This window comes from Herpailurus yagouaroundi, unplaced genomic scaffold (genome assembly GCF_014898765.1).
Source record: "Herpailurus yagouaroundi ecotype Mexico unplaced genomic scaffold, PumYag 28, whole genome shotgun sequence".
Lineage (NCBI taxonomy): Eukaryota > Metazoa > Chordata > Mammalia > Carnivora > Felidae > Herpailurus > Herpailurus yagouaroundi.
The window spans coordinates 79742768-79756244 of record NW_024412376.1 but is presented as its reverse complement, the minus strand read 5'-3'; the positions used below and the strand labels follow the sequence as shown (position 1 = coordinate 79756244).

The following is a 13477-nucleotide window of genomic DNA, read 5'->3' as shown; positions in this document are numbered from 1 at the left end:
TATATATATATATATATATATATATATATATATATATATATATTTATTAATTTGTAAAAAAAAAAAGAAAGTGTATTAGAATTTGATTGATGTTGCACTGAATTTATAGATCAAAATTTTAGAAGAACTGACACAACAATGTTGCATCTTCCAACCTATAAATATATCTTTCCATTTATTTAGTTCTCCGATTTCTGTTGGCAATGCTTTACAGGTCACAGGTTCTTCACATATTTTTTTCCAGTGTTTTCCCGAAGTGTTTCATATTTTTGATGCCATTATAAATAATGTATTTATTTTGTTTCCAATTGTGTATTGCTAGCATATACAAATATAATAGTTTGTTGTATAGTGATCTTGTATCCTGTAACAAACTTGCTAAAGTCACTTATTCTAGTAGCTTTCAGGTAGATTTTATTGAACATTCTACAGAGACATTCACCTCATCTTCCTTTACAAGTTGGATGCCTTTTCCTTCTTTTTAATGCACTGGCTAGAACCTATAATGCTGAATAAAAGTAGTGGGAGCTAACTAGGCCAAGTGTTACATTTATGGAAAGGTTTCTTAAGTACCCATTTAATTTGTTTATGCCTATTTCTTCTTCAGGGAATTTTGGTAGTCAGTGTATTTTGAGGAATCTGTCCATTTCATCAAAGTTGTCGAATTTACTGGTGTAAAGTTTTTCACAGTATTTTCCTTTTATTCTCCTAATGACTGTCACAATCAGCAGTGATGTCACTTGGCTCATTTCTGACAATGAAGACTTGTCTTCTCTTTTCTTTCCTGATCATTCTGGCCAAAGATGTATCAATTTTACTGATCATTTTAAAAAAAATAGCTTTTAGTTTTATTAATGTTTTCTATTGTTTTCTTAGGCATACAAATTTTTAAAGCTATGAATACCTCAAACATGCAAAAAATGAAGACATAACGCATATCTACTCCCTACACTTTTAAAATAGTAACATTATTTCAGAAACTTTACAACTGAAGTCTTTTTCTCCATACTCATCAGAAATAAAGATATTTATTTTCCTTCTCAGAAATAACTTCTAACCACCATGCTAACACTGGTGTTTACTATTCTTATTTATGTTTCTAAAATGTGAAGACCATATCTGTCTGTATTCATTAAAAACATACGGTACTGCCTTGGGTGTTTTGCATACTATGAACTATGTATGCCTTGCTGCAAAAGCTTTTCTGCCCAACACTGCACTTTCAGGTTTTATCCATGTAGTCACATGGTTCTAATTTACCTATTTCACCTATGGCATGGTATTGTACCACAGAAATAAACTATAGTTTATTTACCCAGCTTTTATCCATAGACATTTATTCAGTTTCCAATTTTCCCACATCTGATCATATTAGTGTCTCTAAAGAATGTGCACACAGAAGGGTAATTTCTGATGGTGGATTATAAGTATCTTCAACTTGACTTACAATGACTTAATTGCTCTTCAAAGTGGCTGTACCAATTTATATTCCCATCAAACATATCAACAAGTATGAGAGGTCTCCTTTCCTCACTTGCTTAAAAACACTTGGAAAATAAGACTTCTAAACGTTTGCAAACCTGATAACCATGAAATTGTATTGTGTCTTACTTAGCGTCATCTCATTGATTATTGGTGAGATACAGCAAATTTTCACAGGTTTACTGGCCATTTAAGAATCCTCTTTTGTGACCTGTCCATTAATATTGTTTGCCCATTTTTATCTGACTAGGTTATCTTTTTCTTGTTGAACTGAACAAGTTGTTAAATCTTCTGTCATTTATATGCAAATATCTTCTCCCAATCAATGGCTTATGTTTTAACTTATTTTATGGTCTCTTATAACTGTTTACAGGGTTTTTTTTTTTTTTTTTACTTCATTTAAATTTATCAATCCCTTCCACGTTATTGCTGGCCCTTTACTATTCCATATAAATTTCAGTATCATCCTGTCAAATTCAATTAAAAACCCAATTAGGATTCTGACTGAAAATAAACTGACTTCAGGGGCGCCTGGGTGGCACAGTCGGTTAAGCGTCCGACTTCAGCCAGGTCACGATCTCGCGGTCTGTGAGTTCGAGCCCCGCGTCAGGCTCTGGGCTGATGGCTCAGAGCCTGGAGCCTGTTTCCGATTCTGTGTCTCCCTCTCTCTCTGCCCCTCCCCCGTTCATGCTCTGTCTGTCTCTGTCCCAAAAATAAAATAAACGTTGAAAAAAAAATTTTTTTTAAAAAAAGAAAATAAACTGACTTCATTAACTAATATGGGAGAAATTGCCATTTTCATAATTAACTATTCTTTATAACTGTTATAAGTATATTCGTTTTCTAGTTTTTAACTCGTTACATATACTTTTCTATTTGCACTTTTCCATTGAATCTTGATTTAATATCGGTAATTTATATCTTCAACAAAACTGTCAATTCATCTGTTTAGAAAGGTATTGCCAAAAGCATCTGACAGTATTCCCATCTGATTATTTATGTATCTCCTATGTCCATAATTCTGTCTGTAATTCTTGATATATTTATTTGTGCTTCTCTTTCATCATTCTTCCTATAATAGTTTTTTTTATATTATTATTCTTTTAAAAATGTTTATTTTTGAGAGAGTGCAAGCAAGGGAGGGGCTGAGGTGGGGGAGGCAGAGGATCTGAAGTGGGATCCTCGCCAACGGCAGCGAGCCAATGTGGGGCTTGAACTCATGAACCATGAAATCATGACATGAGCCAAAGTCAGATGCTCAACCAACTGAGCCACCCAGGTGCCCCTATATTATTATTCTTAAAGAAAGAAACCCAGCTTTTAACTGATCCTTGCCATTATCTGTTTTCTTTCATTAAATATTTGCTCTACTCTGTAATTTCCTTTCTTATAATATTAAAAGATAAAAAAAAGAACAGAGTAACTGTTGAGTTCAATGTTTAGTCTCTCAATTTTCTTCATTTCTGCTATATCATTTTATTGCTCTCAAAAACTATTTTTGCTGCATTGCACAAGCTTTGACATATACTGACCCATTTGTCATTCAACTTTAAGTATTTTATAATTTCTTATAATTCATTTCTTTGAGGCATGACTTATTCAGAAGTGGTTTTAGTTTCCAAACATATGGATTTGGATTTCTTTTCTTTTAATATTTTCATATCTGATTGGTAACTTTACTGTAGACAGAGAATGTTGTCATTTTTTGCAACTTGCTTTGTGGGCTAATACTCAATTTTTAAAAGTGTCCACATGTACTATATATATGGACTGAGTAATAACATATGTCTGTTAGGTTAAGCTTGTAAACTTTGTTTCAATCTTCTCAACATATTTTCAAAAAATATTTACATAAAGGATCCTAAAAACAGTATCTTAAATCCCAGTAGTCAAATAAGCTGTCATTAATAGCAACTAATATTAGATATGAAAGACAAATTACATCATGTATGCATATACATATACAAACACACATCTGTTCCCTATAAATGTTCTGCACCTTGCTCCTGGAAACGAAGCTCCAATTGCTAGTCACATGGTCCTCAAGAATTGGGAAGGAATCCCGTATTTTTTGGCTGTAAAGTCACATAAATGTTAAAAAACGCTTGACACAATATTCCAAAACACACAACTGGATGGTCTTGTGGTTGAACTGTGACAGGACGTTAGTCCTGTTGTCAGAGACCCACGTTGTGGCCTGGACACCCAGTAAGAGGGCAGTGCTCTCTGCCTCTGAAGATCCCCAGTGCACTGAGATCTGCACAACATCCTCATTCTGACACAGCTTGGCCTTTCATGATTTTAATACATTCAAACATCTATATTCATAAACAACATCCCATAATTCTTTTGATCATTTCTATTCTCATCTTCCTCAGAGCCACTACCCTTAAGATCTCTGCCCTAAGCATGGCAAACGACTGTTGTAGGTATTTTCCAATTTGTTTTTCAAATGCTCCCACATAATACTCATCAGGTTGTTGGCTTTTACTTTTTCTTGGTAATAATGACAATATTTTTTCTAACTGATCTGTACATATTGTCAGGTGACTACTTAATGGTCATTTTTTTTTTCTTTTTTGGTCTCAATGCTACTACATTAAATTGTGCTCTATACATATTCACAAGTATATACTTCCTGCAACAGTTCTGTTAATCACTCAAAAGTTTAATCCATTTTTTTCTTTTTTGTATTTTAAAACTATCCATTCACCAAAGCAGTTAATTTATCCTAAAATCTCACCTAATCAACTGATCCTGAATAGTCTATCAATATAGATCTTGTTGATTAAGCTTGTTAGAATGAGTTCATTCATTCTGAGCCCGCCAATAAACTCTGGAGTTACAATTTGATTCCACACAATTCCAGGACTGCTGTGGTCAGAATATGATGAAGTTTGATGGGTAACTCGAACATCTTAGTTTTTCTGAGCAACCAAAGAAACACTTGGTTTGACATCAGTGCAATGTTCAGTATATAGCAAAATAGAGAGATCTTGGAATATATACCGGAATAATTATGATTCAAACATCTCAGTGTGGTTCTGAAGAGATGAAATGCCAAGTCAAAATGCTTTGACTACAAAGAATTTCATTATTACAAATTAATAAAATCTTCACAAGAAAGTACTACCTAATCTCCTGAATCACTAGATGCTGCTAATAGAGTAATTCTTTGACTTCCACATTAAAAAAAAAAAATTTAATGTTTACTTATTTTTGACAGAGAGAGCGAGTGCGCGCGCGCGCGCGCGCGCGCGCGCGGGAGTGGGGGGGGGGGGGAGAGAAATGAAGACACAGAATCCGAAGCAGGATCCAGGCTCTGAGCTGTCAGCACAGAGCCCGATGCGGGGCTTGAACTCATAGACCGCGAGATCATGACCTGAGCCAAAGTTGGACACTCAACCAACTGAGCCACTCAGGGGCCCCCTGACTTCCATGTTTTTAATGGTGAAATCCCATATATGATACGTTCCATTAGAGGTAGTGAAGAGAGACTGATTTCTTGCATTTTGGTTGTCTACCGTGGTGATCTCAGTGAAAAATCAGTATAGCACTCTCTTTCTTCATTATTATGAAGCACAACAAAGTTACCAGACCATGTAATTAAAGCTGGATGTTAATGTTTCTGAATTCTAATCTTGTTCCTCAGACCTAACTATCTAGATCACATCCATATCCTCCAATTTTTTTTCCCAAAAGGATTGTTTTCCTACTAATATAGGAAACAATTAAAAAACAGGATGTAAGATAGAAACTTTAATCTTGCAGCTAATTTTAAGATAAGAATCTGTTATATCTATTATTTATAAATCCCAAACTAAAATGCAATTGACTTTGTTTTAATGTTCATTTATTTATTTTGAGAGAGAGTGTGCACTTGAGTGTGAGCAGGACAGAGGCAAAGAGCAAGGGAGAGACAGAATCCCAAGCAGGCTCCTAACTGACCTCAGTTGGTCAAGACCTGATCCCAAATCAAGTCAGATGCTTCCGACTGAGCCACAGAGGTGCCCTAAAATCTGAGATGAGTGAGGGAGACTCCATGGACAAAGATAAAAAGTTTCTTGTTTTCCTTTATTTTTCTCATTAAAGAAGTATACTGATGAGAACTAAGTTCAGAATGCAATCTGCTTATATAAAAAATTGAAAACTTGGAGAAAATAAATTGATATTGTGTTCTGCATTACTACAATGGCTTCCCTCATCTTCCCTTCCCTCACTCCAATCTATTCTCACCCATGCAGCCCAAGTGATCTGGTCAAAATCTAAGTCAGATCCCATTATTCCTCTGCTTAAAACTAGCTAGTGGTTCCGTATGTCATTCAGAATAAGAAACAAATTTCTTAAGATACTCTTTACAGACTATTTTACAGGGTCTTTCATAATAATTTACCACCACTTTCACCCCCAGACGTAAACATTTCTGATCTCACCTCCTATCTCCCCTGAACTCTATTCCACTAGTCACTGTGGTTCCTTGAGTAGTTCTTAAACCTATCAGGCATCCTCTTGTCTCATGACCTTTGGGCCTATGGACTGTGATGCTCTTCCTTCGGATGGTAACTCAGCACATTCTCTTACCTTCTACAAATCTTGACTCATGTCTGGCTTCTCCTAGTGAGGCTGTCCCTGTCTCTTTTTAATAACTCCAACTCCAATCTGCTCCTGGAACTCCATCCCCTCTGACCTGCTCATTTTCATAATAGCATTTACTACATTCAGACACACTACAGTTGATCCTTGAACAATTAGGGGTTTGAACTGCTCAAGTCCACTTACACACAGATTTTTTTTTCAATAAATTCAGTACAATACTGTAAATGCATATGTATTTTCCTTATGATTTTCTTAGTAATATTTTCTTTTCTCTGGCTTACTTTATTCTAAGAATACGGTATGCAATTCATATAACATACAAAACGCGTTAACAGACTAATCATGTTATCAGTAAGGCTTCTGGTCAAAAGTAGGCTCTTAGTAGTTAACTTTTTGGGGAGTCAAAAGTTACACATGAATTCTCAAGTATGCAGGGGGGTCAGCACTCCCAATACTCCCGTACTGTTCAGGATCATTGTTCAGGATCAATACACAAGTATTTTACTTGTGCATTTATCTATTATCCATTTCCTCAACTAGAATATTAGCTACACAAGGACAGACGTTTTCACATCTTTTCTTTAATGCTGAATCCCCGGTACCTAGGATCTCACTGCACATAGCAGGTACTAATTAAATAGGATGAATTAGTGGGGAAAAAAATTCAAAGCAGCCACAGTAGGTAAACGTTTTTTGATGTTCCTGAAGTAAAGATCTAAATTCACTAGTTTCTAGCTCATAAGTAGTTTAAGATTAAAAAAAGAAAAGCTTAGTTTACAAACCACTCCTGAACACACTTTATACAGCAATATTACTTAATTATCTGAGTATGAATTTTCTTATTTAGTGGTCTCTAAATCAAGCAGTTATTTTCCTAATAAATTCAGTTGCCTCCAGGCAGCCTTATCAATGAGACAGACATGTAAAAATCCAAGATATCACCTTAGCTAGAAGGAAAGCTTGTAAGACGGCCTAACTAAATGGAAGTAAAGGAAAAACAGTCTTGTTTCATCTTTCTTGAGCCAAAATGCACCTGTACCAACAGCCAGTTGCAATTTAGACACTAGATGGTGGGTAACTCAAGGGAACAGAATGGTACAAGGAGAGCAAATACATATAAGCAATAAATTGGTGATATTAAGAAAAGTAGCATCATAGCAAATTGGCTAAGTGGTTAAGGTACTTTAGAAAACAATTTAAAAACTAAGCTGAAAGATTTTCAGGTTTTTTATTTAAATTCCCTGGATTAAAAAAGATGGATTCTAATGTTATTTTTTAATTTCATATTTCCCAAAAGACTTGATACACTTCATTGCTAGAGTTTTCAGAACTTCTGCTAGACTTCCCCATGACATTTGTAAGATTAAAGGATGCTTTGCCCCTTACCAGTTCAACTATTGATCTCGCTTCCTCTTGAGTACAATGGAAAGGGCTGTCGCATACCTGCACGTTTGTGCTGGTGAGGAAAAGACAATGTTATTATCAATCAGGATAAAAAATGAGCAATTACCAGACAAGAAAACGAACTCCAAATATCCCACACTGGCTGCGTAACTCCAGTTATTTATTTCCAGCCAGTGATAAAGGACCTGAATGAATATAAACTGAGATGTCTGTACATTCTTTCAGGCAGAGTTATAAATACAGTGCTCCCAGCACTGCATATTCCAGAATATGTTTTTAGTTTAAATAGTACACAGATCTAAATAATCTCCTTGAATATAAAAGACTATACATCACAACTACACTTTACCTTTTGTGAGGAAAAGAAACACCAAACTTGACCCATGAAATGATGACTATAAGGAAGAATTTTCCTTTGAGGTGATAAACACTGTTAGTGGCTACTGAACGATGTTATGGAATCTCTTTCTCAGAGAGGTGAGGAAGGCTAAGCTAAGAGTTGTGACAGGAAAGCACATGATATGAAAACTTGGTTTTCGTACAGGGAGGGAAGATCAGCAGGGCATAAGACAAGAGCCCCTTCCATGGTCAGGAAAGGCTCCATGAAATCAAAGCCTTCCCACACAACAGGGAATGCATGCTATCTCCACAAGCATGCTGCCCATTGTGTATTTCCTACTTCCTAGATGAAAGCAAAGGCATCATTCCTCTCAAACATATTAAGACTGATTGTTTAAAATTTTATCAAAGAAATCAGATTAAAATGGATATAGAAAGAAGCAGTAGAGAAGGGAGTTAAAGCCAAAGGAAAAAGTAATTAGCAGATCCCTAAAGAAGAGGAAACACATACACACACTTGTCCCCCAAGTGGACCTAAGAGATATATATTATCGGATACATTTTTATAATGGCTTTGTGAAAAATACATTGGGATATATATGATAAAAAGATCTGCCTAGTTATTTATTTATATAATGTCTGTAATCAGACATTGGGTATATAGCAATTACAGGTAAGTGGTTGTTCTCTTTTCTATCCAGACTCAAAATGTGGGATTTATTTTCATTCTTGGCATGAATAAAATTTGATGCAAGTTTGCATTATCTTTAAGGCTATTTTTTATTCTGTTCTCCACAGCCCATATTTAAGTAAGCTAAAAAATGAAAAAGGGAAGGTGTTATAAGTCAGATATTTCCCTAAAGAATGTCAAAAATAAATTTAAAAGAACAAGGCAAAAAATTAGACACTGTGAAGTCTTAAGTGCTAGTCCTCTGAAGGAAGCATGGTGTATTCTAAATATGCTATATACGATGTTTTTAACGTTAGCACTAAGCCAAAGTAAAACATACCTTTGGAAATTCTGAAAAATGATGGTAACAGAACAGGGAGACTTCTCTAAATAGGGCTGCCAGATAAAATACAGAATCCCCAATTAAATTTGAATTTCAGATAACATCAAACTATTTTTTAGTATGTCTCAAATATTGCATGAGACATTTATATTACAAAGATGTATTGCTCTGAAATTTAGATTTAACTGGGTGTCTGGTATTTTATGTTAAATTTGATAACCTACTTCTAAAGAAACCCTCTAACTCTTAAATAAAGAGAACAAACTGAAGGCTGCTGGAGGGGTACTGAGTGGAGGGAAGGGCTAGATGGGTCATGGGCATTAAGGAGAGCACTTGCTGGGATGAGCACTGAGTGTTGTAAGTGATGAGTCACTAAATTCTACTGCTGAAATCATGATTACACTATATGTTAACTGACTTGGATTTAAATAAAACTGAATCTAGAAAAATACAAAAATAAATAAAGTAACCCTCCACTCAACAAAGCAAATCATCAACAGAAATGGCAAAAACAGACAATATTAAAGCCAACTCTGTAAGTTTTTAAAATTTTGAATAACTTTCTAAATATCTCTCATACAGTATCTTGACAAGTAACCAACGGAGCTGAGGAAAGCCAAGAGGCTCTGCCATTTTCGCCTTGGGCAAATGATTAGTATGACTGCTCAATAATGAAATGGAAGGTATACAAACAGACTTGAGAGATTCGTACAAGACAACATAAAGATGAGAGGCCATAAAGCCTCTTGTTGTTACTATTTCTCCAACAGGCTCTTATAGTAGCATTTGGTTAGCTAAAAATAGTGCCAACTTCCTCACCGACACTCTCTTAAAAAAGTATATAATCTGGGTTGTAATAGATTTCCCCCAGGATTTAAAATACTTTGAATGTTTGAAGGCATGTTATCAAGAAACATTTTTATTTTTATGTCCTCTAAATTGGCCCCTATATAAAAAGAGTTAACACTGATTCATATTTATTGATTGATTCAAAGAATTTTTTTATACTATGTGTTAGGGACATTTCTAGATGTTGGGGATACAGTATTGAACCAAAGAGCTCCCATGGAGGTTAGAACATTAAGGGTTCTTTTTAGTCTTAAAACTATGAATGTGGCCTGCAAGAGAAGCAGTGTAATCACCTGAAGGATGACTAAGCTAGAGGTATCTATTATAAATGAGATTTAAAATAATGACTGAGAAAAATGTGCTGCTTTCCTTTTTACAGTAAGATACTAAGTATTTTGTTGTAAATTTACACAAATTGTATAGCCTATATGCAATCTTGCTGACCAAAACAAGCAGACATGACATTAGAAGAAAAGATCAGCAATACCAAAAATGCTGTGGATGACAAATCAAACTGCATTTAAAAATAATAAAAAGGTGTACTGATACATAATCGCGCAAAATAACTGATTACATAAAAAGATACAGAAACAGAAAATTACCTGCACATAATAAGCAGACATACAAAGATGAAATTTACAAGGCCAGAGATATGGAACTTTTTAGTAAAGAGAAAATGATTTTCTTCAAGGCAGACAAAGGCACACACTCATGAGAATCCCCAAAGACAGTGTCCAGGATATAGATCTGTCAAGGCCTTTCATTTTCAAGCAAAGTAGTCAAGAAAAAAAAGAGAAAATTTAATTTAAAGAGATAAGAATGACAATGATTTTGAACCACAACCTCCAGAGTCTATAGAAGAAAACTGACATTGAAGTAAATCTATATACAAAGCTATATATATAGCTACCCATATATAGATCAGGTACACCTTCCTCTAGAAAAGTAAAATGAAATAATTTTAAGACTTAAACAATTTGGAAGAACAAATCTATATAAATATTATATATATAATATAGATTTATATATTATTTGTATATACTTATATATATTTATATAAATTATATATATATATATATTTTTTTTTCATTCATTCAGTAAGCATGTTTAAACCACCAGTGGCAAGTCCTGACACTAAGTGCCATGATACAAACTCAATTTACAGCATAAAAAGATAGTAACACACTCCAGGTTCTACACAGAGGTGTGTACAGCAGTGATGTGAGGGTACAGGTAATCTTGCCCAAAACAAATAACAACTCTTTGTAGAGGTAGCATCTAAACTGCTCCTTGAAGAATGAGCAGACATTCATGGAGGAAAAACAGGAGACAGGAGGAAACAGAACATGAGGCTGGAAAAGTAGGTCTAGACATATTAATACATAGAAGAGTAGGATTGGATTCTATGATCAAAGGGAGCCACGAGAAGTTTTTAAGCAAAAAATGACAATCACATTTGTATTTTTCAAATATAATTCTGACAGTACCACAAAGATTTATTAAACAAGAAAGGAGTTGCAATATAAAACAACTGAGTAAATAAATGACAAGTAACTGAATCAAGTGAGTAAAACTGAATTATTAAATTAAAAACTAAATTAAAGAAACCCAGATGCTCTAGAAGAGCATCTGAGAATCGGTCAAAATTTGAAAAATTTAGATGGGTCAGAATAGATGGTTAATGAAATAAAATAAACTGGCAAAATGAACAGTACATTTCTGATTTCTTAAAAATAAGGTAAATAAGCCACGGCTGAAGAAAGAGCAAGAGGGGCTGAAGAGTAAAACTCAAACGGCAAAAAACTTTATTTCTCCTGCAACACAGTGGAAAGTGACTTTAGGGAAGAACAGAAATAATGAACTTCTCTGTGTTAAAAGAATGTGTAGCTTTCAGAGTAAATATTAAGCAATGGGGAAAAAAACCCCAAAATAACAACCAAACCTCTTGTGAAGAAGAGGATTACTCAGAGTATCAATTATAGAATTTAATAAATGCAGGGATCTTGGAAGCAGAAGAGTAGCACTAGATTTGAAAAACAACAAACATCTGTTGGTTTTAAAATATTAGTCAACAATTTGCTCCAAGAGATATTCACTGAGTGGCTAGCACATGTCAGGCATTAGGAAGAGAAAGATGAATAAGGTATCCTTCTTCGTGTGCTTTTGAGGAAGCTATGTGCTAGAGGAGGAGACAAATTCATAAACCACACAGTTAAGAACTGGTAAGCGTAATAACAAAAGGACACAGGAATGCACAGTATAATGGCAGCTTGGCTACGAGGGAAAGCTTCCTAGATAAAGTGAAGTCAAAACTAAATCTTAAAAAGATGAGGAAGTTAGCTAGTTCAAGAAATGAGAAGATAATCATGGCAAAGGTAACAAACAGCATGAGGAATGGCCTAGAGGTCAACCAGAACATGGTGTCTGTGGAGTGACAAGTGGTTCTAAATTGTTGGAACATGAAAATAAGAGGCAAGAAGTGATAGAAAATGAGGCCAGACAGAGAGCAGGGACCAAATCCTAGACTAGGCCTTGTTTGCTCTTCTATGAGAAGTTGAGACTTTATGGTTTTTAAGCAGAGAGGCTTATCAGAAGCACCTAGGTAGGAAGCTTTAAAACATTCAGATTCCTAGACACTACTCCTCAGAGACCCTAATTCACAGGTTTAAAGGAGACGAATGCATCTGAATTTTCCAAGTTTTCCTAGGTAATTATTACGCACTATATAGTGACAGAAATGCTGGGGTAACAAAATGTGGGCCTACACTCAACTGAGTAGGGAAAATATACTGTAAAAGACAGGGGGAGCTTGCTAATCAGTAACAGTGTACATTTTAAGGAATTAAGAGGAAGAAGCAACTCATTAAGACAGGACATAAAAGCTACTATGAATACATTTTTACAATCAAGTGGTGATAAAAATAAGAAAAAAATGGCCAAAATAAATTAAAATTTAAAGATTTTAACTTTAAATTACCTACATGAATAAAATTTATACCCAGAATTGTATACCCTGAAAATTTTTAAGCTAAAAAAAGATTTATTTTGTTGTATTCTCTGAAAAGACAGAAGTAGAATATAGCTGGCAAGAACATTAAGTCTGGTATCTGGCTTAAATGGTGGCTCTCCCACTCAGTGTGACCTGAGATCACTTAATCTCTATGTGGTTTCAATCTCCTCATGTATAAAATGGAGACAATGATACACATCTTACAGGATAGTTGTATTAGGTAACACATACTAAACACTTCGAACTTGCAAAATAGTACAAAGTTCAATAAATGTCGACTCCTGTTAACGTAATCCTTATCATCACCTAGGAGGCTACAGCAAAATGACTCCAGAGAGTAGAAATAAAATTACCCTCAGAGAAAAGGTAATTAGTCTCAGCACAGAAGGAATGACATCAAGCTACAGAAAAACTAACCAGAGGTAATCTCTACCTGTGTAGCTGAGGAACCTGGAAAACACACAGGCCCTTAAAGGGCTGCAAAAACTTTTCCAAAAGTACCATGAGGAAGAAGATGAAAGCAAACAGTGAGCAAATACTTCTTTGGACAGTGAGAGACCCTTTTTACAGGAGCTCACCACATGAATGAATGACTTAGAATATCATAAAGAATAGCTCAGTCTACTAATTACTAGGATAGTCAGGACTAGAAGACATTCACTTATACCCAGTTTTGTTAATAAACTGTACTACTTAAATTAGAAATAATCACTTGATTTTAAGACTCTGCTAAAAAAAAAAGGAGTGATCTGCCTAAGTGGTTAAGAAGAAAGAAAGGAGAAAA

General features: G+C 34.8%; 1 protein-coding gene across 2 annotated transcripts in view; it reads right to left on the bottom strand.

Moving 5' to 3' along the window:
* The window catches only part of PPA2 (inorganic pyrophosphatase 2), a 90357-nt gene that overhangs the window by 9629 nt on the left and 67251 nt on the right, over positions 1-13477 (bottom strand). For both annotated transcript variants that reach the window (XM_040477009.1, XM_040477020.1), the window contains one exon: positions 7465-7534. In XM_040477009.1, coding sequence (XP_040332943.1) covers positions 7465-7534 — 70 coding nt within the window. The remainder of the gene's footprint in view (positions 1-7464; positions 7535-13477) is intronic.